Raw genomic sequence first — 26,744 nt, 5'->3', positions numbered from 1 at the left:
ATTTATCCAGCAGATAAATCTATTTATTCAATGGCAATGATTGTTACAAATGATCAATACACTTCTCAGTAACCTATCCTGTCTCTCCAATTGCATGTGTGTTTTCCATTGATAAATAAGTTCACTCTTGATATAGATGATGAAGTTGCTTTGTAGACAGCTATTGTGCATCTCTTATTTAAAAAAAATGGAGTTGTATGATGTTATATCACAGTTGTCATCTATGTCATTGTCATCTGTATAATTTGAGTGCAATAAATTAAATAATGGTTGATATTTATAAAATTTATAACAAGGTTCCAAACGACACAAGGAAGGTTGTTATTGATTTTTGGAGTTATTCTCCCAATCATTTTGGAGTAAGGGGCAACAAAAAAGCATTTTATATTATTTAACCATATAACTCCAGTAAAAGTAAACGAATGTCTATAATGTCATTCATTTCTTTCTTATAACATCCAAATTTAATTCTAAATTTAATTTTTATGTTGCGTACTCATGAAAATCTGCTTATAGAATGGTAAATATTGATCGGACAGTGGTGGGCAGGTGGGGAAAATGCATTTTTTTTCAGGTCTTCACAATGCTTACAGATATTGGGTTATTAGACTAGTGTCATTACATCTCATATTTGAATTTTCTTATTTTAATTAAACTTAATGATACTTCCAGTTTCATTTGTAAATGTATAAAATACACTTTTTGTATTTTTGTTTGATCTCCCATTCAAAATTTGAGTATAGGTAATATTCAAAATTTGGAAAATACTTATGCATTTATGCTTTTCCCCACTTCGGTACAGATTATTTGGGGTAAAATGGCAGGCCACTCAATAAAGAGCAAGGGAGTAATTCACTTGGGAAATTATTGTTGATTGATTTTAAGTTGGAAATCAAGTTTTAAAGACAAGCTTTAAAAAAAAACAACAACTACCCCTGGACTACAGGTTCCTGACTCAGGACAGGCACATAAAATATGTGGCAGGATTTAACATGTTTATGAACGTTTAACCCTCCCCCTAACCTGGGACAGTTGTGAGAAAATACAACAATAAATCTGTTTGACTCTTGAGATCGATACAGTATACATAGTACAAAAGACAATAAGCTGTATCAACCTTGAAAGCGTACTCGCTTTATATGTAATCTAGTATGTTTATTTTGGTATCAGTTTTTTGTCCAGTACTAATATAAGTGCCGTATAATTCGGAAACAGTTCTGGATTTCCCAGATTGGAATATTTTCTATTGTCTATTATATTTCAATCCGTAGATCTTACATTGAAAAAAAAATTGTTACAGGTTACTCTCTCATATAGTAAATATATGGCAAACCTTTAATGAAATGCCAGTTGGTTATAACAAACATGAAATTGATGAAAAAATATATTAACAGGATATAGTAGTATAACACGTATAAAAACCAATGTTCAATAATAATTACTTTAAAAAACTTTATTACAGATCTGACTCAGAGATGGATGAAGAAGGTACGTATGATTTAATGTATTAATTTCATTTGCCAGTTTATTTTACCACAACTTATTTAAGACAGTAAGTTTATAAGATTTATCTAGAATGCCATATATTACACTATTGCCAAAATCCCTTTTCCTTTGATACTGGTTAGCGTTTTACTTTTTTATTTTTCAGTTTTCATTTTTAAAGATCAGATCCTCTGAAACTTCAAGTGCCAATATTGGAAACTATTTTGGGTTGTTGACCTCAATTTCCTTTTACCAATGATCATTTTTTTGTGTGGTTCAGATGGCTCAGCAGGTAGAAGGAATGATATTAACATTAACTATGAGGATCTCTTGAATTGATGAAATGTTTGCTTCAAATGATTTGCCTAAATGATTTTAATTCTCCAAGCAAGTATTTCATGCTCTTAAGAGCTTTTTGTTCAATATAGTTGTAGTATGGAATGATTGTGGAACACTTGAAATAACACTTTAAACTTGAAAAAAAAAAGTTTCATGCTTCAGAATTGTGATTAGGTTACTGATATTTAGATGGTTTACAAGACTTATAGTCTGAAATTGGGTGAAAGCAGATATCGTAGAGAACTGCATTTAAATTGTCAATGAAAGCAGTCTTTGCTTTATTAATACCCCTGCTGATCAAAGTTGAGTTTCATTATGAAATACAGCTATTATATTCTTTACTCTCTTCTAAACACAAAAATCGTTCATTCCTTCTGTACTTTTAATAAACTCAACTTCTTGGTCAGTCAGCTAGGCTTTCTTTCAGAGTTTAACACAGCATTCAAAACATCAATCATCAGAAAACAAATTCACCCTCTTTTTATTCATGAAAACTGTTCATAATTCTTTCCAAAACTCTGCTCTTAGGACTAATTTTTCAATGCTGACCTTGCTAAAACTAATTGTTGTGCAAAAACCTAGAATGTGAATCATTTCAACTTTTTTTATTCACCCTCAAACCATGCATCCAATGAAATGTTTTTTTTGTTCCTTCATTTTTTTCACTTATTTCAGTGAGTGTGGGCTATATTGCAATCACCTCATCCGTCCATCCATCTGTCTGTTACACTTTCTGTAACAGATTTCTTAACTTTTGGATGGAATGCTTAGGTGTTAGGTATATTGCTTCTTGTGATGACTTGTACCCTTTCTCCCCTTTTCAGATTCTTCACTCATCTATTTTCTGTTTACCGACTTAGTATTTGTTAGGTGCTGTAGGTGGAAATTTTCATGACAGATTTATCAGCTTCTACTGGAGAAAATGTTTAGATATTTGGTGTATTGTTTTCTTGCGGTGACTTGCACCATGTCTCCTCTTTTCAGGTTTGTCGCTCATCTACTTTCTGTTTACTAATCGACTTTGTAATTTTTAAGGTGCTGCATAATGGATATTTTCATAGCAGATTTCTCAGTTTCTATTATAGGGAATGCTAAGATATTTAGTATATTGCTTTCTCTTGGTGACTTGTACATTGTCTCTCCTTTTCAGGTTTGTTGGTGTGTGTGTGTGTGTTTGTGGGGGTATTAGACAAACACTAAATTTTTCACTTGAATGACCCTTCAGGGGGCTCCTGACCCCCACTTGTGACTGTAACACACTTTATTTGGCTTCAGTAGCCTTCAGGATCTACAGGCTGTAGGGTGAATGTGCTTTGGTTCCTGATTCATGGAACCCCACAGGTAGCAAATAATGACCAGAAATGGAGAAAAGTGACCATTTTCGAGTGACAGACTCATCTTCATGTGTTGGCAAAAAGTACTAAATTTAATTTAAAAAAAAAAGCTAAAATGTTGAAGAATATAAAAAGTGTAAAATTTAATCTGGTAATGAAGACAATTGAAATGAAATATGCAGTTTGGATTTTATTGGGGGGAATGGGGATTTTTCTGGGCGGATAGGGAGAATGGGGATGGTATATGGTGATAGTGGGAAGTTGACTCCATTTAAGAGCTATACATGTACATATGGGTTCTGTTTGCCAACACTGTGTCTATGGACAGAAGCACATTAATTTACATACAAATGATTTAGGAGTTGATTATTAGCATGGTAGTATGTTCATGAGATATAATTAGTCTGATATTGATTTTTATCAACATAAGTTTTGCTAGTTATTGAAAAGAAGCTGGTATAAAGATGACCTTTACATAAAAAAAAATATTTCTGTGGATTTTTATAGGTGGATTAAAGGATAACATACTATACAAGTCAGTTGATACAGGCAGTAAGATCCAAGTGTCAAGTGAATATGCAGAAGTACAAAAACCTAATGATGTGTATGCTGAAGTTAACAAACCCAAAACACAGAAAAACAATAAAGACAAGAAACCAAAAGGTAATATTATATTAATCTGATACATGTAGCTCATTTGGTAAATTTACTGATTTACTGCAAGATATTGACCATCTATAGTTTCAACTTGTTAACATGATTTTTGGTGTTTGTGATTCTTCAGACTCAAAGTGCATTACGTCACTGATTTATGTCAGGAAGTTCCCTACTATTTCTGAACAAATTCACAGAATATATAATTCCTTTTTTATCAGTAAATATCTCTTTCAAAATCAGTTAATATGTTTCATGCACTTATTCAGCTTACTAATATTCTATCATTCCTGCAAATAAAATTAACATCTTATCTTAAAATCAAATGAAGATTTGTCCTGCAAATAAAATTAAAATCTTGTCTCAAAATCAAATGAAGATTTGTCCTGCAAATAAAATTAACATCTTGTCTTAAAATCAAATGAAGATTTGAGGGACTCTGTTTTGGCCTTGAAAGATGTTTAGTAATATATTTGCTATAAGGACATTTAGTTTTTGCAAAATGGGTCAAGAAGCATTGAATGTGTTCAGCATGTTCTACTATTTAACACACTTATCAGAGGTGAAGGGCATTGAATTTGACCTAGTTAAATTGGCAGGAAAATTCAAATTGATAAAATATATCTATTTTTTTTTAATCTTGTGTATGGCTTGAGAATCAATTTTTCTTAACCAGAGTATTTCAGTGTAATGGCAAATTCATTTTTTGTGAATGTATGTCAAGTTAGATACTGTTAACTATTCATTTACAAATCATATCCATATCAGTTAACCCTCGACATATGAGGAGAGAAGTCCCACAAAATCAATGAAAAAATTAGAACATCCCACATAAAATGTAAGATTCAAAGGAGGTTTTTGGTTAAAATTACTATATTTTATATGAAAAATACGAAATAATTGAATTTTTACATTAAAAAATGGTGCTTATGTACAAATTTGCCACATGAGACAGCGTCATTGGAAAATAATATCCCATGTGAACTGTTCTATAGGTAATAAGCAATGCATATCTCTGAATTCAACTCTTAAGGGAAGAAAACCAGTTCTTAATTATATGGGAATGCAGATTCGTGACTACAGTTTTATTTCACGTCACGTAATCTTTGTTATTGACTGTGTGTGCTACTATTTTCAATATATTAGAAAACCTTCAGTGCATACAGCACTTTGATTGGTAAATATATCTGAGACTTTTTGCTTGGTCACAATTGGTTTGAATGTTTCTATGAAATTATAAATTGTTGACTGGAAAGCTGTTGTAAGCAGCAGAGATGAACAGGGCATTGAAATTTCATGTTGTTTGCTTGACAATATCTGTTGAGTAGTTGTTTGAGTGTTTGGGCTGTGAACCATTAATTTTCTAAGGAGATATTTCTTGTAGTTTTTTTATGTCCCATCTACAAAGTCGAAGTGTCGGTCATTCTGTCCTTTCCTGATAACCGGTTTTCCGGATCTAAACGCCCTGAGATATTGTAGATGTTTTTGTATACAGGTGTATATTGATGTGTTACAAATCACATTCAAGGTTTGTTTTGGTTTCTTGACTTTTGAAAGAATGGTGCCCTTTAAGTTCGAAATATATACTATGACCAATTTATTGAACTTTAATACTACTGTAAAACACATTTTTGTCGTTGGCGTCTAACTTAAGTTTGTTTACAAAAACTTGAGTAAAACTATGTTTTTTTTTGACATTTTAACACATTATTCCTAGGAACATGACAGAAGGCTCTAAATGTTTTGGAGGTTTTTGCCCCACTCCTTTTTGAAGTAAAAGTCTAAAAGTGGGAAAATGGTGTTATCATTAGAATTGATAGGAAAAATCTTATTGTTGATCCAATTTTTATGATTCAGATATCAATATGTTCCTTCTGAAATTCTGTTTTTAATTCTTTTATAGGGAGGCTTATCTTTTACTGTTTTGGAGTTAAAGGGGTACAGAATTGAACCATGGCCAATAAAAATTAACTTTTTAATTTTTTGTCGGATTTTGAATTTTTTTTTTAGATTCCTTATTTAAAAATACCTGCATGCATTTTTAATCAGATTTCAGAAATCTTTTATCATTTACAAGTCATAAAAGACCACGACTATTTTATTTGGGTCCGATTTTGACGATTTATTTTTATTGTAATCCTTGTGGAATTCCCTGCTTGCTGTCGTCAATCAGATTTCAGGTATCTCTAATGGTTTTCAACGAAAAAAGGGGTCAAATGAGACACATCCCCCAAAAAATCAACTGTTTTAGTTTTGGGGTTATTTTGATAATTTAAATTAATTTTCAAAGTTTGTGCTATACATTCTTCAAACTAGATGTTGTGCCCATAATGAACTATAAGTTGCTATGCTTAAGAGTTTCAAAAACTAATATTGTATCCACAATTACCCTAATTGTTCAGGCGGTCATATTATGCTGTGCTGTATGAAGCTCTTTATTTTCTAAATGCCTTATGTGATGTTTTGTAAATAGTTGTATATTGATGAGTTACAGATCAAATTCCAGTTCAAATTATTATTTTTTTTATATTTGAATTAGTTTAGCCCATGAACGTTTTATATGATCACAAAAAATGTTTCTGTGTGCGTCATCGTCCATTTCATCGTAAGTGTAGTCTGTACTCACCTAGTTTTCGTCCAATAACTTGAGTATCGGTTGATCTTTAAAAATTGTAAAAAACAAGGTTTGGAACCACAAAAGAATGGTTTGTAATGTTTTGTGGGTAATGGTTCCAGCTGTTTTAGAATCAGGGACCAAAAGGGCCAAAAACAAGCATTTCATAGGATTTAACTATGTAACTCAAGTAAAAGTGTAGGAACATTTTAACCATAATGGTTAGACTTTGATTGATTTTAGGGTAAAGACATGAACTTTTAAAAAATAAGTGGCCAAAAAACAAAAGGGCAGAAACATGGATTTTCCTACAATTACTTAGTATTATTAAATGAATCCTTTGAAATTTGATTGGAAGGTGCCATACCTCAAAAAGAAGACTTGGATTGCTTTTTTAGGTTATGACTTGAGTAGAGTAAGAATAAGGGGCCAGAAACAAATATTTCTTTTCTGATTTCTTGACCATAGCTTGTTTATTTCTGGTCTGATTTTGAATTTTTTAGATTAAATTCCTCATGTCCTCAAAATCATTGCCAGCATTTTTTAATATTTTGAAATCTTTTACAGTTTTCAAATAACAAGCAGCCAAAGGAGGCCAACCCCCAAAGATCATCTTTTTTTATTTTTTTGTGCAGTTTTAGAGATTTTTAAAAATAGATTCATCATGAAAATCTCTGCCTGCAGTTTTCAGTAAGGTTTCAGATATTTCTTTTAGTTTTTGAGTTATAATGGGCTAAAGTAGACCACGCCCCAAATTAACTGTATCATTAACTATTTTTAGATAATGAGGCACTAATTGATCCATGAATGCACCCTGAAGCAGACCTTTGCACTTGAATTGAATTTTAAAATATTTTGCAATATTATGCTAAAATGAGTTTTTGTGTCCATAATGAACTGTAATCCCTATGTTTAGTGTGTCATAAACTAATATTGTGTTCACACTTGTCTCAAGTGAAAATAGTTGAGTTGAAATGGCTACGGTTGTATCATTTTGCACTTGGCAAAGTTTTTTTTTTCCTAACGCCTTGAGATGTCGAAGCGTATTTTGGATACTGGTGCATATTGATGAGTTATAGATTAAGCATAAGTATTGTTCTAGTTTATTGATTTCTGATGGAAATGTGACCCTTGAACTTCTTGTTCATTTTTGTTTGGAGACTTTTTTTCTAAATGTTTTTAAATATTGATCTGATGTTTGGCATGAAGGTTGATATTGATGAGTTACAAAGGTCGAGTTCTGTTTTGCTTTGTTGATGTTTTTGTGGGGTACTACTTGTACTGCAGACAGGGGCATCTATGTTAAGCTGACACATCTAGTTAATGATGTATTTACGGTAATAGTTCTTATTATAAATCTTGGAAATTTGTTCCTATTTTTTGCATTGGTAAAGGTATCAGTGAGGAATGTAGAAACATTTTGTTCTGTCCTTTAAACATTCATGTTTTATCCATTGTTCTACAACTACTACATCCTTGAGGTAAAAGCTTTGAAGAGATTTTGACAAATCATAAAACACTTAGTTCTTAGAAATCATTTACTAGGACCAGTCAATATCACAGGCTGCGATTTTTCCTTTGGATTCCTCATGAATACACCCTCTCAGATGTCTTTTTCTCTAATGGTTGTGGATTTCCTTAAAAATCTGGTTGTCTAACAACTTCTTCTATTTACTATTACTATAGGAAAAAAGTTGCAAGAAAACAAGAAGCAGAAATCTAAAGGTATGATTACTTTTCATAAATATATCCATTATTAAATTTACAATATATATGATTGACACCCCCAATGATATATAATTTTTACAAAGTTTGGGGGTAAATAGGAATCACCCTGTCTGTCTGCCTGCCATTTGTACATATTTCATGTATGCTCAACTCCTAAACTGCTCAAGGGATTTTGAAAAAACTTTATACGAAATTTGGGCATCACATGTAGACATACATGAAGGAATATTGTAACTGTCAGGGGACTCTAAAAGGAAATAATCCAATGTAAGTTTTTTTTACCTGTAAAAACCCTGTAAGTGCAACTTTTCATAAACTGTTCAAAGGATTTAGATGAAAAATTACAGGAAGGATTTGCGACATATCCAGATGTGCATGAATGAATATATAGTTAATGTCAATAAAAGTAAACCTTGAAAGTGCCACTCCTAAACTGCTCAGTGGGAGAAAGTTGAACTTGCAGGTTATTATTTAACTTGAAACAACGTTTAAATATCAAAATGATTTCTTTAAATTTGAAACAAAACAATAGTGTTCAAAGTTATCACAATGCAAAAATTTATCAATTGAAAATGGATAAACTGACAAACAGACAGATAGTCCCTCCCAGAAAAAAAGATGATTTCCAGAATCATTTGTTGCAGTGTTATTTTCATGCCATTGTTTTCTCCACTTTCAAATTTAGATCTTAAAAATGCTTTAACATGCTCTGGGAATCGTTTTCTTGTCTTTACCGACTTTAGAGCCCATCCTTTAGAAACTGAAGATACGCCTTCTTGATGTTGAGCATTTCCTATTGATTGCAATACTTTGGCCAATTTCTTTTAATCGGATCATCAGTTGATTCATGCTGACGCTGTGTTTTCATTTCATGGATGCCAATAATTATATGTTCTTCTAGCTGTGTTGAAGACAGCAGTACACCCATCTTCAGTGCATAAAAGTTTATTCTTTGATGTGTTCTCAGCATGTTCTGTACCCAACTCTGTTCTTTTTTGAAGAACCTTTCCATTCGTGGACTTGTGGAATAGAAAAGTCATTCAGGAGGACAAACCCTGTTTTAAGTTGTGTGGTACTAGTGAGAGAAACTAGATTTGATGTCATCCCTGTCATTCCATAATTTTGGCGTACAGTCATTCCTTCAATGTGGAAATCAAATTCATTTAAAGTGGTGTTAACCTTCATTCATGTGGCCAAACAAAACTTGCTTTGATGTATCAATTTGGCCAACACACACCTGACAACCAACTACACCTGAAAAAGTACCAAATATTTAAGAAAAAAATAGTTTTGTAAAAAGTTAAATTTAAAGTCTAAGTAGCAGTCGTTCTGAAAATCAGACAGGAGGTGGTCCATGCATCTAAAAAAAACCACCGAATTAAGTTTTATTTCTTGTTCAAAAACAGTTACCGATCACATGACGAGTCTTAATTTTTTATTTGGTTGCTGCAATTTTGAGACAAAAATAACATAAATACATAAAATTGATACTTTGCAAGAGTTATCGCTCTTAATTCGGTTGATTGCGTTCACCATACCCCATTTTATCCATTAGTCTTTTCTGATAATAAAAAATACTTTAATGGTACCAGACAAGTAGGATTTTAGAGCAATGGTAAATAGCATCCTAGGCCATTTGACAAGTATATAATGTTTTATATAAAAAAGTACCAAAAGTATAATAGTTATAAATATCATTTTTAACATACCTTTTTCATAATCAATTGCTGTTTTCATATCACCTGCAGTTAAAATATTATGTCCTGCTGCAACATACGTCTTCATTCTTGTTCTCATGTGAGCAATCTTTGCATCACAATAGGATTTCCCACTCCGTGCATCTGAATAGCAATAATTCTTAATGTGAATGTCTTAAAATATATATTATAATGTAAGGGTATGTTGAACAGTAATTGACTATTGTCATAAATTTGTCAGATTTGCAATTTGGAGATAACGGTATTGTATTTGAAGATCTGGAGCCATCAATCGTGGATTTGATGGTCACAAATATTACAGGTACATTGTGTTACGAGAAACATAGAAATTTTTGTCATAATTTCAATGATTCATATCCTAGACCAGTAGTAGGTTGAGCATTATAAAACATTTTGCCTTTTTTTTTATAAAACAGTGTTATTATTATTATTATTATTATTATTATAGTTTGAACCTGAATATAAAATAATGAGAGTTCGTTTTCAATTCTAGTAATGATTTAACAAGAATTGTTCTCAAATTTTTTTAAGGCTCTAATCATCTTAAATGCATTTATATATACATATTGTAAGAGGCATGTTTGTAACTGTTCTTTCACTAATTCCTGGAATAGTTAATAGTTTATAAAATGACATTGAAGCAAGTTAAAACTTAGTTTGAGCATTATTTCTACTAAAATTGAGGTCATTCAACATAACAAAACAGAAGCAATCCCTCTTAGCACGCCCATTTGTTCGTCCATTTAGTGGAAATCTCTGTTGTTACTATTTACTATTGAAACATAGTAATATTAAGTCTGTGTTGACATGTAGTAAATAAGCATCAGCGGCACATTAACAATTTATTATACAGGTACATATACCGAGTCCCTTCTAATTAAATACAGGTAAATAATAATACTATGTAAGGAAAGACATCTTTCACCTCTCATGCTCCCGTGGTACTTGCTTTTCTCTGACACTAATATCCACAAGTTCATTCAATTTGAATAAAATCTATCTCAGTATTTCAACGAAATTACTATTTCAACAAAGAATAGGTTGTACACCATAGAAACAACCCGCTCAAACCCCAGATGACTAGGATGACCTTATTTTGCTTTTTACAAGTTTAAACACACACAACTGAAACGAGTATGGTTTTTAGCGTGTACATTGTGATGCATGTAACTCTTAAAATTTTGCAACCACTTGTCTACCTTTTACTAGATTAAAAGTGAGACGTCAGATATCAAATAAATAACCGCGGAAGCGTATAAGCTTCAGTTAATCTCTTTATTTTTTATGTGTGTTATTACGCTAAGTTTTGAATAAGCATCGCGTAATACTTATAACATATCTAACAAAAACTATTCCAAGCACATTATTTTCGGTGCAAACAGTGTCGATTTACTTTGTTTTAGACGTAACACTTGTTCACAGCAGGGTCTGATTGATTGGCAAGTCATGTTCTTCCTTTCTGTCAAAGGACGTTAAACCATAATCAGTCATTTGTAAAACGTTTGCAGATTGTTTTTTTTATAAATATGAAGTGCTGGGTGTGTCCGTCCCTCCGTTTCTTCCGTTACTCTGGATGGGGGTGATGAAAACTATTATTTTTTTTAAATGATCATACCATTTTTGAGCAATAGTAGTATTATGATTTCTCTGACAAGGGCCAGGCCAGTTGAAAGGTATAGTACAAATCGTGTAAATAGCGTAATAATTTAGTTTTGTATTTTGATTTTTCGTATATGAACTCAGTAGTATAAGGATGAACGTCACATACAAGTATCTAGTCGATTGTTTTCCCGAATGCACTCAGGACTCCTGAGCAGTGTTTCGACACACCGATTCAGGTTAGTTTCAAGAAATGTTTTGCTCACTCTCTATCCTATCCAAGAGAGCGCCCTACAACATAGTAACAAAATCAAATGATAAGGAAATAGTGACTCTTTCTATTTAATAGTAGTATTAACAATTTGCAAGTTTATTCTGCTTTGAATAATGAAACACAACTTTACACTCAGACCATTTATTCCTTTTTTTAATAAACAAAAAAAAAAAAAACAAACAAACAAAAACAAAACAAAACAAAACAAAAAAAAAAAAAAAAAAAGAAGAAAAACAAACAAAACCAAATACCACAATACTGTACTGTCAATACTGTTTTACTCCCTATGGACATCAAAGACTGGGAAAATGGCATGGATTATTTGCACGTGCCTGATATACATTTTCAAACGCCACCCGACAAGACATATTTGAATCATTTTCCGCTTATCCGTCCTTCCGTTTATCCCAATATTTCACCATAGTTACGTCTATTATCAATGGTTGACACGATTTTAATATTTTATGTATTTAGATTGGACACGTTTGGTTTCTAGTTTTAACTTTGCTGAGGAAAACAATGGTCAACAACTTCATTTTAACGAGATTTTTGGTAGATGCTATTTTCTCAAGCTACCCAGCGTTTTATACTTCATTGTACATGTAGCTAAACATATTCTAAGGAATTAGATTAAATAAGAAAACAATATATCTTGGCATTTTTATTGTTTTCTTTTATTTTTTGTAGAGAAAGGTACGTTGATCAATATAATATCATAGTATCAGATTAATTAATTGACTTGGCGTTAATTCAAGTCGTTGACACGTTTGTTTATTACATGCATTCCGGGTAATCCTGATAAACGCAAGTGCAACCCCAGGGTGTGCTCCACAGTAATGATTAATACAGGTACTGCCTTCCGTTCTAAATAACACATTTTTTTTACATTAAAATATAAGACAAGGATGTTTCTCACATATTATTTTCACCTTTAAATTTATACCCTTCGCATTTTTCTTAGAAAAAAACAACAAACAGATAAAGAGAACTAATGGCCAAATTTGTACTTATATACTAGTAGTCAATGATTTGTATAGTAGACTGAAACGACCATGATATAATATAATTATATGTTCCGGATTTTGTTACACCTATTAATTTCGAAGAATTTTTTATACAAATTGTTACAGACTATTACAGGTCTAATAAAATTGTTAAAATCTGTCCCGATTTGTAACAAGCTACGACAGTGCACAACAGATCAAAAGAATATTGTCATCGCCTTTCATGACCTGTAACGGGGCAATACATTTTATAATAGATCAACACAAATTGTCATTACCTATTATGATCTGTTAAAAATCAGGACAGTTCATAATAGACTACCCTAAAATTGCAATTACCTATCACGACCTCTTAAAGTGAGAGACAGTGCATAATAGGCGTAGGAAATATTGTCGCCGACTATCATGAACAGCTACAATTCGGTACAGTTCATTATAGTCGAGGAAATATTGTCAACGCCTATAATGATCAATAACAGTCTATCACAGGAATATACAATACAGGTAAGGACTATCTTTTCCTGTCTTCGACTGTTTAAGTAATAGACAGTTCATAATAGTGGGAGGGTAAGGACTGTTATATACTGCTATGACCTGCACTTATTTTAGTTCATAGTAGGTGCATGCTGTTGTTGTCAGCTAACTCAGACAATCACATTTGGTTTCTAGACAGTTACTTGGGTAGAAGTGTGTAGATCTTTAATTATAACTAAAGGTGCCATACCACAAAGAGAAGGCTTGGATTAACTTTAGGTTCTCACTTGAACTGCTTAGGGGTCAAAAAGTGCCCTAAAATGAGTATTTGTATTTTGTCTGTACCATACTTTCGCTGTAAGTTAATTGATCTCTTTTTAATTATACCACAAGGTGTGGTACTACAAAAGAAAATGTGTAATTGATTATAACGGTTGGGATTTAAATGTGGAAAAATGTAAGAATTTTCATAATTTTAGTACAATAACTTGATTAAAAGTGAATGGATGTCTCTGAAATTGTACCACAAATTGCCATGTCCTCAAAGAAAGTCTATAAACGGTCTTATTGCAAGTATTTAAGGTATTCAGGGTAAAATATTATCCTGTGTCATAATTTAATTACGATCAAAATTATATATGAAGCTTGAATTTTGTGTCCATATTGCCCTAACAATTCAGGAGGTGTATCTAGTATTTTATTGAAGGGTTTTTTGTCCACCCCTTTTGTAAATAAGGTACTAAAAAGGGGTAATATGTATTATCATAAGAATTCAGAGGGAACTTTAATGTTAATCCAATTTTGATTATTCTGATTTCAATATGTTCCATTTTATTTTTTCCATTAGACTTCTCTTTTTCGGCTTTGGAGTTACAAGGGGACAAAATTGGACCAAGCCCCATAAAGCAACGTCATCACTTGGCGTCTGTCGTCATTATTGTCGTCGTTTGTTAACAGTTTTTCAAAAATTTTTTCCTCTGAAACAAGGATCGGTTCAGGTACTGTATCTAGCATAAAACTCATCTGGGGAATTTTGATCCGTCAAAAAACTTGGCTGCCGTTACTTAAACTAGAACATAGGGGTCAGACAGTATATTTTTGCATATATCTCCAAAATCGTTAGGTTTACCTAAATTATGATGTGCGTAAAAGTGTTCAGCATGATGAGATCTATCTGCAGTCAAATTAACATTTTGATCCATTAAGCCATGTTGGAGTTATTGCCCTTTTTCAACGTTTTTTGCTATTTTTAATATTATTTCTTTCCAAAATCTTCTCCATTGACACTACTTGTTTAGCCAAATTCTATTAATATCTGAAATAAGCCTTATTATTAGGACTACAAAAGCCTTCCGGGATAAAAGTTGTCAGACGACTCCATGTAAGAGTTATTGCCCTTGAAAGGGGAACAGTGATGTTTTTTTTACTGTTTTTAGCCAAAATCTTGAAAACTGTAATAGGTAGAAAGAAAGATAGAAAGAAACTTTCAAGTCCTACCAAAGTCTTCTCATTATTCAAACATTTCATGGTGATTATATACATTTTGAAGATTTACACCATATATTAAAGAGACATTTTATGATTTTTTCCTACATTTTTAGAATGCTGAACCCAGCCTTTTTTTAACAGTAGATTCTATTATTAGGAAATTGCATGTGGAAATTTATAATCCACACAGTAGTTTTGTTTTTAATGCTTAGTGTTAACATACATATTGAAGACACTTATGTGCTTACAAATTTATGACAGTGACGCAAGAATAGACGTGTTTTGGTCTTTTGATTAAGGCAAAGGTATTTGTTGAACACTCTAAAATCATAACTAAAACATCTTTTAACTTACATGTGCTATATTATGTCCAAACGTCTTGCTGTGCTTATAATAGATGACAAGTCACTATGTTTAAGTGTGTCAAATAGTAATATTGTGTCAACATCTGCCCTTAGTGAACAGAGTTCAACATGCTGTGGTCCTATCATGTGGCCCCATAAAGCTCTTCATTGGTTTCTGAGGGGCAGTCATTTACCTTTTAGAAAAGAGGGATTTTTTCAATGAATTATAACAAACCTTTACTTTGATAGGGCTTATCATAGGCTTTAACCCTAACATAATCAAAGATAAAGAACAAGGCCATAAAGCAACTTACATAATTCCCAAATGGATAAAATAAGATATGATGATTAGTTTATTATTTGTTTGGTTCAGACTTCTTTTCTGTGTACTTTGGAATGTGATGTTGTACATGTGTCTTCAAAAGAGCACTCGAAAAAATCCTGCAGTTGATCTTTCACAGTTCTAATTTTAAATAGGGGAACACCAGCTTGCTGTCAATATGACAGTTTTGTAACTGAAATATACATTTAGACATATTTGAGCAATCTATCTCAGTTTTATATACATGAGCTGATGTGGGTAAGTAAATGTTCAATGATGCAGAACTGAAATTAACATTGCTTTTTAAACTCGCTTTAATCCTAGATGAATCATCAGTGAACTCACCTCAATAAGATCCACCCATAGTAGAGAAAAAAATCCACGACTTCTTCTTTGCCTCCCTGCCAAAACTTGAGGAGTTCTTGTTTTCACCCTCCAGGATGGATACACCAAACCTGTTCAATATGCCAAATAAAATATGTAAGAAAAGATAACATACACATTTAGACTAAAGACCACAGTTTAATAACATTGGCACTTAAGTCATACAAAGTACAGAATTATTAAGAACTTGCAGAAGAATAAAAAAAAATAGCAGGCTGTAGTACTCCACAAATTAGCCCAAACCTGGTAGGGTCAGGTAGGGGGACATCTGATTGGACAGGGTTGTTTTTTTAACCAAAAGAAGTCCATCTTATCCAAAAAAAAGGACTACTTGTGTGCTTAAATGTCTGCTTATATCAAAAGATTGTATCAAGGGGGCAAACAAGTTAGAGTTAATGATGGAAAAGGTTATTTATAAATAAAAGTCTTAGGGGAAATTTTGTAAAAATGAAGCAGACATGGAAACTTTGTGCGTACAATATATCATATTTTCAATAAAATTATTTTTCCCTCCTACATGAAGGACTGTTAAATAAAAACCATGATAATCGGATAACCAAAGTAATTTTCTTGAATGAGAAATTAAAATATTTTTGATGAATATTTGTTTATACTGCAAACCACTTGTTTATCGGGCCCAATGTTTAACAGTCAATTCTTCAGTAAAGGTTTTCATTAAATTACCATGGAACAGCAAAGCGGAAAAATTATTCCAATTGGAATAGAACCAATCGTACGTGAATATGCCCCTGGCCTCATGTACTGCAAACATTAGATATTAGCCAAAGAGGTTATGGGGTACCTATCTGAAACGAGTGACTTTCCATTAAAGGATGATAAAAATTAATGTCACCATTTTATATCTAGGACAATATTTTAGACACGCCTTATGCCAATCTTGCTTCGTACGTTTAATACAATTTAAGATTTGTTTAATAAATACTCTTTTGCCTCAAACACTCAATGAGCTCCTGAATCAGGGATGTGGGAAAATGTGTCTCAAATGGTCACTTTCCAAAATCTTTTGCAGATATTAATCCTTGGTTGAAAAATACTCAGTTTCTTTTAAAACAATGAGGAGTGATTGCTTTTTGTAAATTATATTTTTGTTCTGATATGACGACTTATTTTATGACACTATTGCATGCAAATGCTATTTAATCACCACGGGTATGGAATATGGAGGTTTGTTGTTCTTTTAAACCCACTAGATTTAACCCACCATTTCATTTGAAATGTCTGTAGCAAGTCAGGACCATTTTGGTAGCTACTCTGGTGATATATCTATTTTGTCAGTATATGTCTGAGCCCACAGAAAAAAAGGAGAACTGATTATAGTTTAGGCTTAGCTGGGCCCGATTTAAAAATCTGCTGCTGTTTTGATGTATCAGAAACAAATCTTTTCCAAGATAATCCAGCTCCAGAATTTCAACATGTATAATAAAATCATTTATGTAAAACAAACGAAATTGAAACTTAATTTAAATATGAATTTAAATAGATTTGCGTGTCCTTCCAAGATAGAATAGAAGACACATGTCATTGTCTGTATCTGAATCGTTACTGTATGTATGTGGAAGAGTAAAGAAGGGAACTAAGATTTTAGTGGACAAAATGTTATCTAGGGACAAAAACCTGAGATGAAAAACAGACAAACATAACAAAGAAAATAAAATAACCAAATCAACATGTACAAAGCAACAAAAGGAAATGAGCAACTCCGACTCCACTAATGACTGGGAGCATTGACCAGGTGCACCAGTAGGGTAAGCATCCTCTGCTTTGCTAGAAACACCTGACGAGTTGCTCATAAAAAGTCAAGTTTGGGGTAGACGACTAAGGAAATGAATTTTATGACACATTTAACAAACATGAGCTCATGGTGTAGAAGATACACCCCAACAATTCACGAGTTCACAACGATGACCAGACATGGAAAACAGATATACACAACAAAAAACAAAGTAACTAAAATCATACATACAAAGTAACAAAAGTAAATGAGCAACTCAGACTCCACTAAAAAACTGGGAGCATGGCCCAGGTGCACCGGTAGGGTAAGCGTCCTCTGCTTTTCTAGAAACACACGCCGAGTTGCTCATAAAAAGTCAAGTCCGGGGTAGACAAACGAGGAAAGGAAAACTATGACCCGTTGAATAAATCAGTTTTCATGATGCTGATGGATACATCATAACGATCCACGAGTTCATGATGACGACCATAAAACTTCTGTAGTGATGACTTCAATCTTGTAGCAACATAACCCAGTTCCAGAAGCCTATTTGTTGGCGTTCTAGCGCGATACAAAAAGTCTGCGTAGTTTCGGCAAGCTCTGGCATAACGTATGAGTTTTGATATGAACACTCCATACGCAGGAGCCGAAGTGATGTTGCCACAGATGACAGAAAAGTTGACAATTCTGAATGAAAAGTCATCACGTTTGTCGTAAAGTTTGGTCAATAGTTTTCCTTTACCATCGATTTCTGCGTAGTTTCGGCAAGCTCTGGCATAACGTATGAGTTTTGATATGAACACTCTATACGCAGGAGCCGAAGTGATGTTGCCACAGATGACAGAAAAGTTGACAATTCTGAATGAAAAGTCATCACGTTTGTCGTAAAGTTTGGTCAATAGTTTTCCTTTACCATCGATTTCTAAGTGTAGGTCAAGATACGAGGCTGACTTCACAGTGTCTGTAGTATCCTTTATCTCAAGTTTTTATGAGCAACTCGGCGTGTGTTTCTAGAAAAGCAGAGGACGCTTACCCTACCGATGCACCTGGTCCATGCTCCCAGTTTTTTAGTGGCGTCCGAGTTGCTCATTTACTTTTGTTACTTGGTATGTGTGATCTTAGTTACTTTATGTTCTTTGTTTTGAATGTCAGTTTTCCTTGTCTGGTCTTTGTCCCTGGATTACATTCTTTTGATTGCCGCTATAACCTTGGTTCCCTTGATTACTCTTTGTTGACAGTGGGAGAAATGATCGTTTTTCTTCATCTTGACTTTTCACACAAACTGGTTTAAAGAGTCTGTTGAAACCAATATCCAAATTGATGGCAACAAGTCTGTATAATGATGAGGTTGGGTCAGAAACAGAAGTGTCAAGACTTGTTTTGTAAAGGGAGTGTAGTAGAGTGAGAGGTATAGAATAAAGTTTGGTTCTAATGTGATGAAGTCCAAGAGGTTTTTGTATGAAAGGAAGGAGACCATCTATGGAGACATCATGTAACTTAGGTGACGTATAGTGGCGATGGCCATGACTCATTTCCCGTCTTGGATTTTTGTCAAATAAATTCTTCACATTTATGCTATTGTTATATTGGCTTGAAAGGTTTCCTATACTTTTGATGTTGTCATTGCATCCGTAAGGTATCGCAGTACCTAGTCTGCGTATCCAGTACTCCTCTCCCTACGATAGTTTTCACTTGGAACGGGACTGTTCGTAGGATGGTAATTTTTTTTCTAAAATACGAACTTTTATGGAAAGGATTGAATGATCTTGTTTTATTAAAGTGTTGATAAACTGTCGGGAATTTGGTGGTGTTTATTCCCGAACGATGACCGCACATGCTTTTATTTAATCATTCTTGCGTTTCTCCGACATATATTAAACCACACAAGTTGCATTCTAATCCATATATTAAGTTTGTTGATTTAGTGCGGTGCAAAAAAGTAGTGTAGTTACAGCAAGCTCTGGCATAACATGAGTTGTGATATGAAATCTGGTGCTGAAGGGGCGTTGCCGCAGATGAAAGGAAAATTGATAGTACAGAATGAAAAGTCGTATTGTTGGTCAGTAGTTGTTCCTTACCATTAAACTCTAAGTGTAGGTCAAGATATGAGGCTGACTTCACATGTAGTATCCTTTATCTCAAGTTCTTTGATAAAATATCCCTAGCCGTTGAGAGTCAGTTCATGAGCATTCTACCATAACAGCCATATAAATTGTTGAGTCCGACGTAAGTTCTTTGCTCAGTAATTTAGTTGTGAACCTTATTTATTTCTGAACATCTGCGTGCTTGAAGATCTTGGAGGTGTGGCGAGATGACGCTTTGTATGTGTTTTGGTTCTCCTATATAGAATCCGAAATGCTAATTCAAAATCTGTTGCAGCTATCTTCTATAATTATATATAAAAATATTTTGAAATGTTAAAGCAAGCCATTTTTATACCCCTGCTTAAAAAGCTGGAGGTGTATAGTGATCATGGTGTCTGTCCGTCCGTTCGTTAATCCCCCGTTCAAATCCACAACTCTTCTGAAACCACTTAATGGAATTTGATGAAACTTTCTTATATTATTTATTACAGGATGTTATTGTGCACCTCCTATTTTGTCTTTCCGTCTGAATAACTTTTGGGGTCTCCTGACGAAAAATGTGAACACTGTCATTTGTTTTTCAATCTGAATGCTTAAATCACTTTTGGGGTATCCTATATGGTTTCAGGGAGGGAAGTGAGGGGTTTCACCAAGTGATCTTTGCTCACAGTTTTTCCAGTAAATATAAATTTCTATATTTGAAGATGTTAATGATAAAAAATAAGGCTTTTTCAGCATATGGTCTTGTTAATAGTAATTTTTAACTTTCGGATATTTTTCCATGCAGATTAGAGATACAACCTCCAAAGAATCGTTCCCCAATCGGATTTGTGTCCTTTCGCTCAAAGCTTACCTTTTTTGTATTCCGAAATAGTGTTGCCAAGAGTGATGATATCCTCAGTTTTGCGAACTATTATTATGTTAAGTAAATATCTGAATATTGTAATGTAACACAAGGCAAACATCTTGGGGACACTATGTATGATTTACAGAGTTCAACTATTCACCCAAAGATAAAGCATCCAGAACATGCTGCCTTACAATCCAAGCATATTGTCAATAAAAAAATTGAGATCTCCGTTAAAAGAATCTTAGCTTCATTAAGAATATAACATACTGAAAAGACTAAAATCATCCGTAGCTGATGATCTGCACGTTTTAATCTATCTAAAGTATATACTAAATTGAAAGAAATAACTGACCTGGCCATAAGCCATTCAACTTTTTGCTATCACTTACCCCCTCCCCCCCGCCGACATTAACAACGCTGCGTTTTTATACCATAACTTGAATATCAATTATTTGATCTTAATAAAATTTTGTATAATGGTTCCTAATCCTCAAGTGAAGGTTGGTAGTGATTTATAGGGTTATATCCCCTGCCGTCCTATAATTAGTGGGCAAAATGGGGCTAAAAGCAAGCGTTTCATAGAATTTAACTATATAACTCGTATTAAAGGAAAGGAATGTCAAGAATGGTCAGACTGGTGTTGATTTTGGGTTTTAAGACTAATATTTAAGAAATTTGGGGCCAAAAGCATTCATATTCCTGATGTCCAGATTAGAACTTGACTATTAATGACTGGATCCGCAATTACTAAAAAAAAAACAAAGGGCTCAGACAGCAGTTTTAACGTCTCCACATGTATCTCCAAAATTGATACGCTTAGCCTAATTATGACAGAGGTTAGAGTTCAGCAAAATATTAACTATCTTTGGTCAAATTTTCTTAATCATCTGTAAACATGTGTTGGAATTCGACCCTCTATGAACCTTTTTTTGCTATTTGATGTTATAACTTAAAAAAAAATCTTCTCCTCAGAAATTACTCGACAGAAATTGTTCTTCATTCGGATGTACGGTGCAAAATAACCAGTTTTATTTTTGATTTGTGAAAAAAGTTGACTGCTATTTCCAAAATAGAACATAGGGATCAGAAAGCGGTTCATCACATATATCTCCAAAACCTTCAGGTTAAGCCAAATTTTAACTTATGTTAAAGCATAATTAGAAAATAAACGAGGTTATTTACAAAAAAAAAATTATGCTTAAGTCACACATTCAAGGATCGCCGTGCCAGGTTAGCTACATATCCAATCCAGCATCATACATGTACATTGCGATCTGTATTAGTCTGAACCTCTACGTAAAGAAACCGAAGTCATTTGTGGTAGATTGCTGTAGTACCGGTACTTGTATATTCTTGACAACTTTAATGCATGCTAAACTTTTACTATGGATCAAACAACCACAGTATATCCATACCAAACCGTCTTAGAACGTACTGATTCGTTTTAGTCTGTGGCAAAACGGTGTCAAAACTTGTGCCAATGCGTATATTCTGGCTCGTCCGTACTGCTCTGTAGCGATTTCGTACTTTTCCCGATCAGACCGTACTTACCTGTACTAGACCCTAATTAAACCATACTACACCACTGTGTATCCGCAGTACATAATTGTGATACACATCTTTCCGTATTAAACAGAGTTATATCCGTATCAGACCAATTTAAATCTGTACTAAACCATGTCGTACCGCAACAATCTGTATCAATTAAGTTGCAATTTAGACAATTTCTTAAACAATTCATGCGTGATACACTCCTTGAAACGATCAGGTTTCCGATTTTAATGTTCGTGCATCGTTTATCGTGCGCTTATGCATTGTTTTGCGTTCATTTAAGCGCACGATAGAAGCGTTCGTTTAAACGCACGGTGTGAGCTTTCCTTTAAACGCTCGATAGAAGCGTTCATTTAAACGCACGATGGGAGCGTTTGTTGAAACGCACCATGGCAGTGTTCGTTTATTTTTGTACTTGGATTATTTCCATGAATCAACTGTTATTTTTATATTTTTTGCTTTTATTAATTCATATAATTTTGATGATTTTATTTTCTATTTTTTCTTCCTTCATTATTTCTGAATATTATTATTTTCACCGTTCGACTATCGTGGGTTTAAACGCACGATACGAGCGTTCGTTTATCGTACGTTTAAACGCATGCTGGGAGCGTTCGTTTGTCGTGCATTTAAACGATAGGAGCGTTCATTTATCGTTCGTTTTGTCAGCGTTTAGTGTGCGTTTGGGTATCGTGCATGCAGGAAACCTAAACATCTCAAAGAGTTTACATGAAAACCCGTTGATAAACTGTTGTGCGTCCATAATGGATCCGTATCATATTATGGAAAGTGACTTTTCCAGGACCATTCTGAGAATTTTATTCATAGTGGAACAAGCTGTGATCTGTGAATAAGTGATTTAGGCATTGGCTTTGTTGTTCATAGTCGTTGTTAACAATTTTTCAAAACTCTTCTTTTCTGACACTATTGAACCAATTAGAACTTAACTTGGTATGAATGTTCCTTAGGGTATTTTGCCTAAACCTGATGTAGAGATTTTTGATCTGACGAAAACATAACCACCATTACTAAAAATAGATCATAGTGGTCAGCAGCAATTTTTGCAGAAATCTTTTTCTCTGAAACCGATTAGTGGATTAATATTACCACACTTGGTCATCAAATTTCTTAAGGTATATACTTTCAAAATGTTTCAGTTATGTAGATCAAGCCTGAAACATGGCTGTCGTTGTTATTTTTACACCACAATGGTCGTCACCAACTTTTACGTATATCTCAAAAAACTAGAAGAAATATTTGAAAATGAATGCGACCTTCCTTCTTTAAAGAGTTATTGCCTTTGAAAGACGAAAAATGACAGCCAATATCTTGAAAACTATAATAAATATATAAATAGAAACAAACCTTATAATAATAGTCTTTATGATAAGTCGTACAGAAGTCTAAAAGGGGTCAAAATTGTCAGACGCGTCTTTGTTAAGAGTTATTTCCCTCGAAATGCAAAACTAACAATTTTTGCAGTGTTCGGCCATTATCTTTAAAAGTATAATATATGTATAAAAAAAAAACTTTCAATTGATCAAATAATTTTTATGACAAGTTGTAATAAATTATTTCAAGTGTATAACAATGTAAGCAAATTAAAATTGTAAATCTACCCTACAAAATTTCACACTAAATTCAGTAATAACCACTTTTCGTATATCTTCCTGGATATTCAGTACCCAAAAATACCTATTCAGTTGGTATCATTTGGTAAATGTTTTATTTATAAACATAGATGTCACAGCGGTACGAGTTCGAGTCCCGCGGAGGGAACGACCAAAAATTTGCATCGCAAATTTGACAGTTCTAACATTGTTGGGAATTTTTCAGACCTTTATATATATATGCCCAGCCGAACTGGATGTTACAACTTAATGAAGCCAACGTGGAAAAGGAGGCAAATAGAAAACGCAAACAAATATGGAAATCTTGGAGAAAATTGCTAAACATAAGAAAGCAATACTTCTGGAATGCCATGAAATGCCAACGATATGTTGAAACTTATAATAATTGGATCGGTTTAGAATCGCCGATTCTACCACAAAAATATTTGATTAAAGAAATTAAAGGCGAACCATTAGAAGAAACTAAACTCCGATGGAATCTTGCTTTGACAAAATTCCGAACCGATATCTCAATCATCCAAAATAAACATACTCGCTATAAAACAAAATACGAGGAAACCGATTGTGAAATGATGAATGAAATATCTAAAGTTTCTACTGGCGCTATTGCCGATAAAATGAAAGAAATATAAACAAAGGATATTTCTAGAGAAGAGGAAAAGTCCGAGAAATTATGGAAAGATAAAGCCTTATTTCTTGAAAACTATGTGAAATCATATGGTCAAGAATCTCCGAATGACAAACAAAAAATGAAACGAAAGGTAAAAAAAAAGGTACCAATACTAATAGGCAAAACCGAGGATCCAGGAACACCTCTAGACAAAATAATAGAGGAAACGGAAACTGTCATCGCGCAGGACGATTTCCAAACTATAATCAGAAAAATCAACAACAAACATTGAGATCACCACGGCCAACTTCACAAGGAAGACGTTGAGTAAATACTAACTATAGACAAGGTTCTCGTTCTAGATCTCAAAATCGTCAAAAGGACAAACCACTGTATTCCGAAATTTTAAGAAGAGGTAAGCAAACGAAACAGGTAAGTCCTAGATTTAACCATAATAATAACCCATGAAATAACAAAACACAACAAACTCGATCTCAATATCAAAACTCTACACCAAGAAACCAGAGAAGAATTCATTTTTAGTGTCGGGCCAACAAACACCAGACTGGGAAAAATACACGCAAGAAACAATACCGAAAGAGATTCCCGAATAGATCCTAAAATTATTAATCTGTCAAAAAGGCACCTCGACAATGATGAAATTAAATTACTTTTTAGAGGTCTAAAATGTACACCAACATTGCAAAACGATATTTCTAAATTTTGTCGAAAATTGAGATTAACTGAATACTTTGCTGATACAGATACGGAAAATGATGATTCGCTGATATGAAACAAGTCGAATTTTACTCCAAAGAAAAGCCGCAACATTCACCTGGAGCAATATATCAATACAATATCTCGATTCCCGTTGCAAGAAAATGAAGGTATAAAACAAAATTTGTCTCGATTAGAATTAGTTGCTTTGAAACGACTACAAGCAGATGAATCTATAGTTATTAAAGATGCCGATAAAGGGTGTGCAATAATAGTCATGGATATTGAATATTACGGAAATCTTGCATATAAACTTTTAAATGACAGGTCCTTCTACTCGGAAATTCCTAATGATATAGACAAACGAATAATGGGTCATATTAACAATTTAGTGGTTACCCACAACGAATGCCTAACTAACAAGGAAATAGACTGCCTAACAAACTTCGAGTACAGCACAAGTAATTTCTATGGTTTACCGAAAGTGCATAAATCGAAAGGCCGTTAAGGAACAGAATAATCAATAAGTCCAGGTAAGATCGCCGTCCGACTTAAATCTACGACCGATAATAGCTGAACCCATGTGTCCTACGCATCGTCTCAGTAAAATTATCGATATAATCCTTAAACAACTTTGTCATTTTGTTCCTAGCTATATCCGAGACGATATCGATTTTCTAAATCATCTACCAAGTAATATTGATCCAAAGTCAATACTTGTTAGTTTTGATGTGACCAGCTTATACACAAACATTCCACACGATCTCAGAATTACAGCCGTCCAATACTGGGTTGAAAAACATAGAAATGTTATCCCAGATCGTTTTTCTGTTGATTTTATATTGGATGCAGGAAAATTAATATTAGAAAACTATTCATTTTTCTTTGATGGAAAAAATTATATACAAATTCGTGGAACTGCTATGGGAACCAAGTTTGCACCCACGTATGCAACACTTGTGATGGGATACCTTGAGCAAAAACTATACCAGAAAGTTGAAGACGAATTCAGTCAAAGGTTCGCAAATTATATTGAAAATTCATGGAAACGCTTTCTTGATGATTGTTTTATTATTTGGAACTATTCAGAAGACATGTTGAATAAATTCACGGATATTATGAAAGAGTAATCAAGAGAACCAAGGTTATAGCGGTAATCAAAAGAATATAATTCAGGGACAAAGACCAGACATGGAAAACAGACATACACAACAAAGAACATAAAGTAACTAAAATCATACATAGAAATGTTCCACGATATTTGTTTATAATTTTTTTTATCAAAGCAAAATGAATTGCTTTCTAATATCACCTCCATAGTTCGATTAAATTTACCAGTGAAATCAGCCGTACAAATTTGTCGTTTTTGGATATTTTAGTGATCAACAATAATGGAACAATTACTACTGACATTTTCTATAAAAGTACGGACATCCACCAATACCTTGATGTTAGATCCTGTCATCCAACACATACCAAAAGAAATATCCCGTATTGTTTAGCACGCAAGATCTGTGTAGTAGTTACAGATTCCGAAACATGGATCAGCGGTTAGAAGAGTTAACAATATTTTTAAGAAATCAGAAATATCCCGAATCATTAGTAACTCACGGTATTCAACAAGCGAAAGAAATACCAGTACAAATTCTTCGTACAACTAATAGCCGGGAAGAATCTGATCATTCTGTAATTCCATTGGTCATAAATCACAACCCGCGCAATACAAATATTTTCCATATAGCTAAATCGAATCTGCCGATAATAGCGAGAAGTGCCTCATTGAAAAGACATATCAATGAAAATTCTTT

The 26,744-nt window shown here is 33.4% G+C and overlaps 1 protein-coding gene across 5 annotated transcripts in view; it reads left to right on the top strand.

Moving 5' to 3' along the window:
* Positions 1 to 26,744, top strand: part of LOC148616446 (neural cell adhesion molecule 1-like) — a 107,424-nt gene that overhangs the window by 54,676 nt on the left and 26,004 nt on the right. For 4 of the 5 annotated variants that reach the window (XM_088583494.1, XM_088583492.1, XM_088583491.1 and 1 more), the window contains 3 exons: positions 1,463 to 1,488; positions 3,666 to 3,821; positions 8,113 to 8,151. In XM_088583494.1, the coding sequence (XP_088439620.1) occupies positions 1,463 to 1,488; positions 3,666 to 3,821; positions 8,113 to 8,151 (221 nt within the window). The remainder of the gene's footprint in view (positions 1 to 1,462; positions 1,489 to 3,665; positions 3,822 to 8,112; positions 8,152 to 26,744) is intronic. The other variant, XM_088583493.1, reaches the window with a different exon arrangement.

The sequence above is a fragment of the Perna viridis genome, chromosome 5 (assembly GCF_037379345.1).
Source record: "Perna viridis isolate PV_CMFRI_1.1 ecotype Kerala chromosome 5, ASM3737934v1, whole genome shotgun sequence".
Taxonomy (NCBI): Eukaryota; Metazoa; Mollusca; class Bivalvia; order Mytilida; family Mytilidae; genus Perna; species Perna viridis.
The sequence above is the reverse complement of the archived record's forward strand: the minus strand, read 5'-3'. Positions and strand labels throughout refer to the sequence as shown.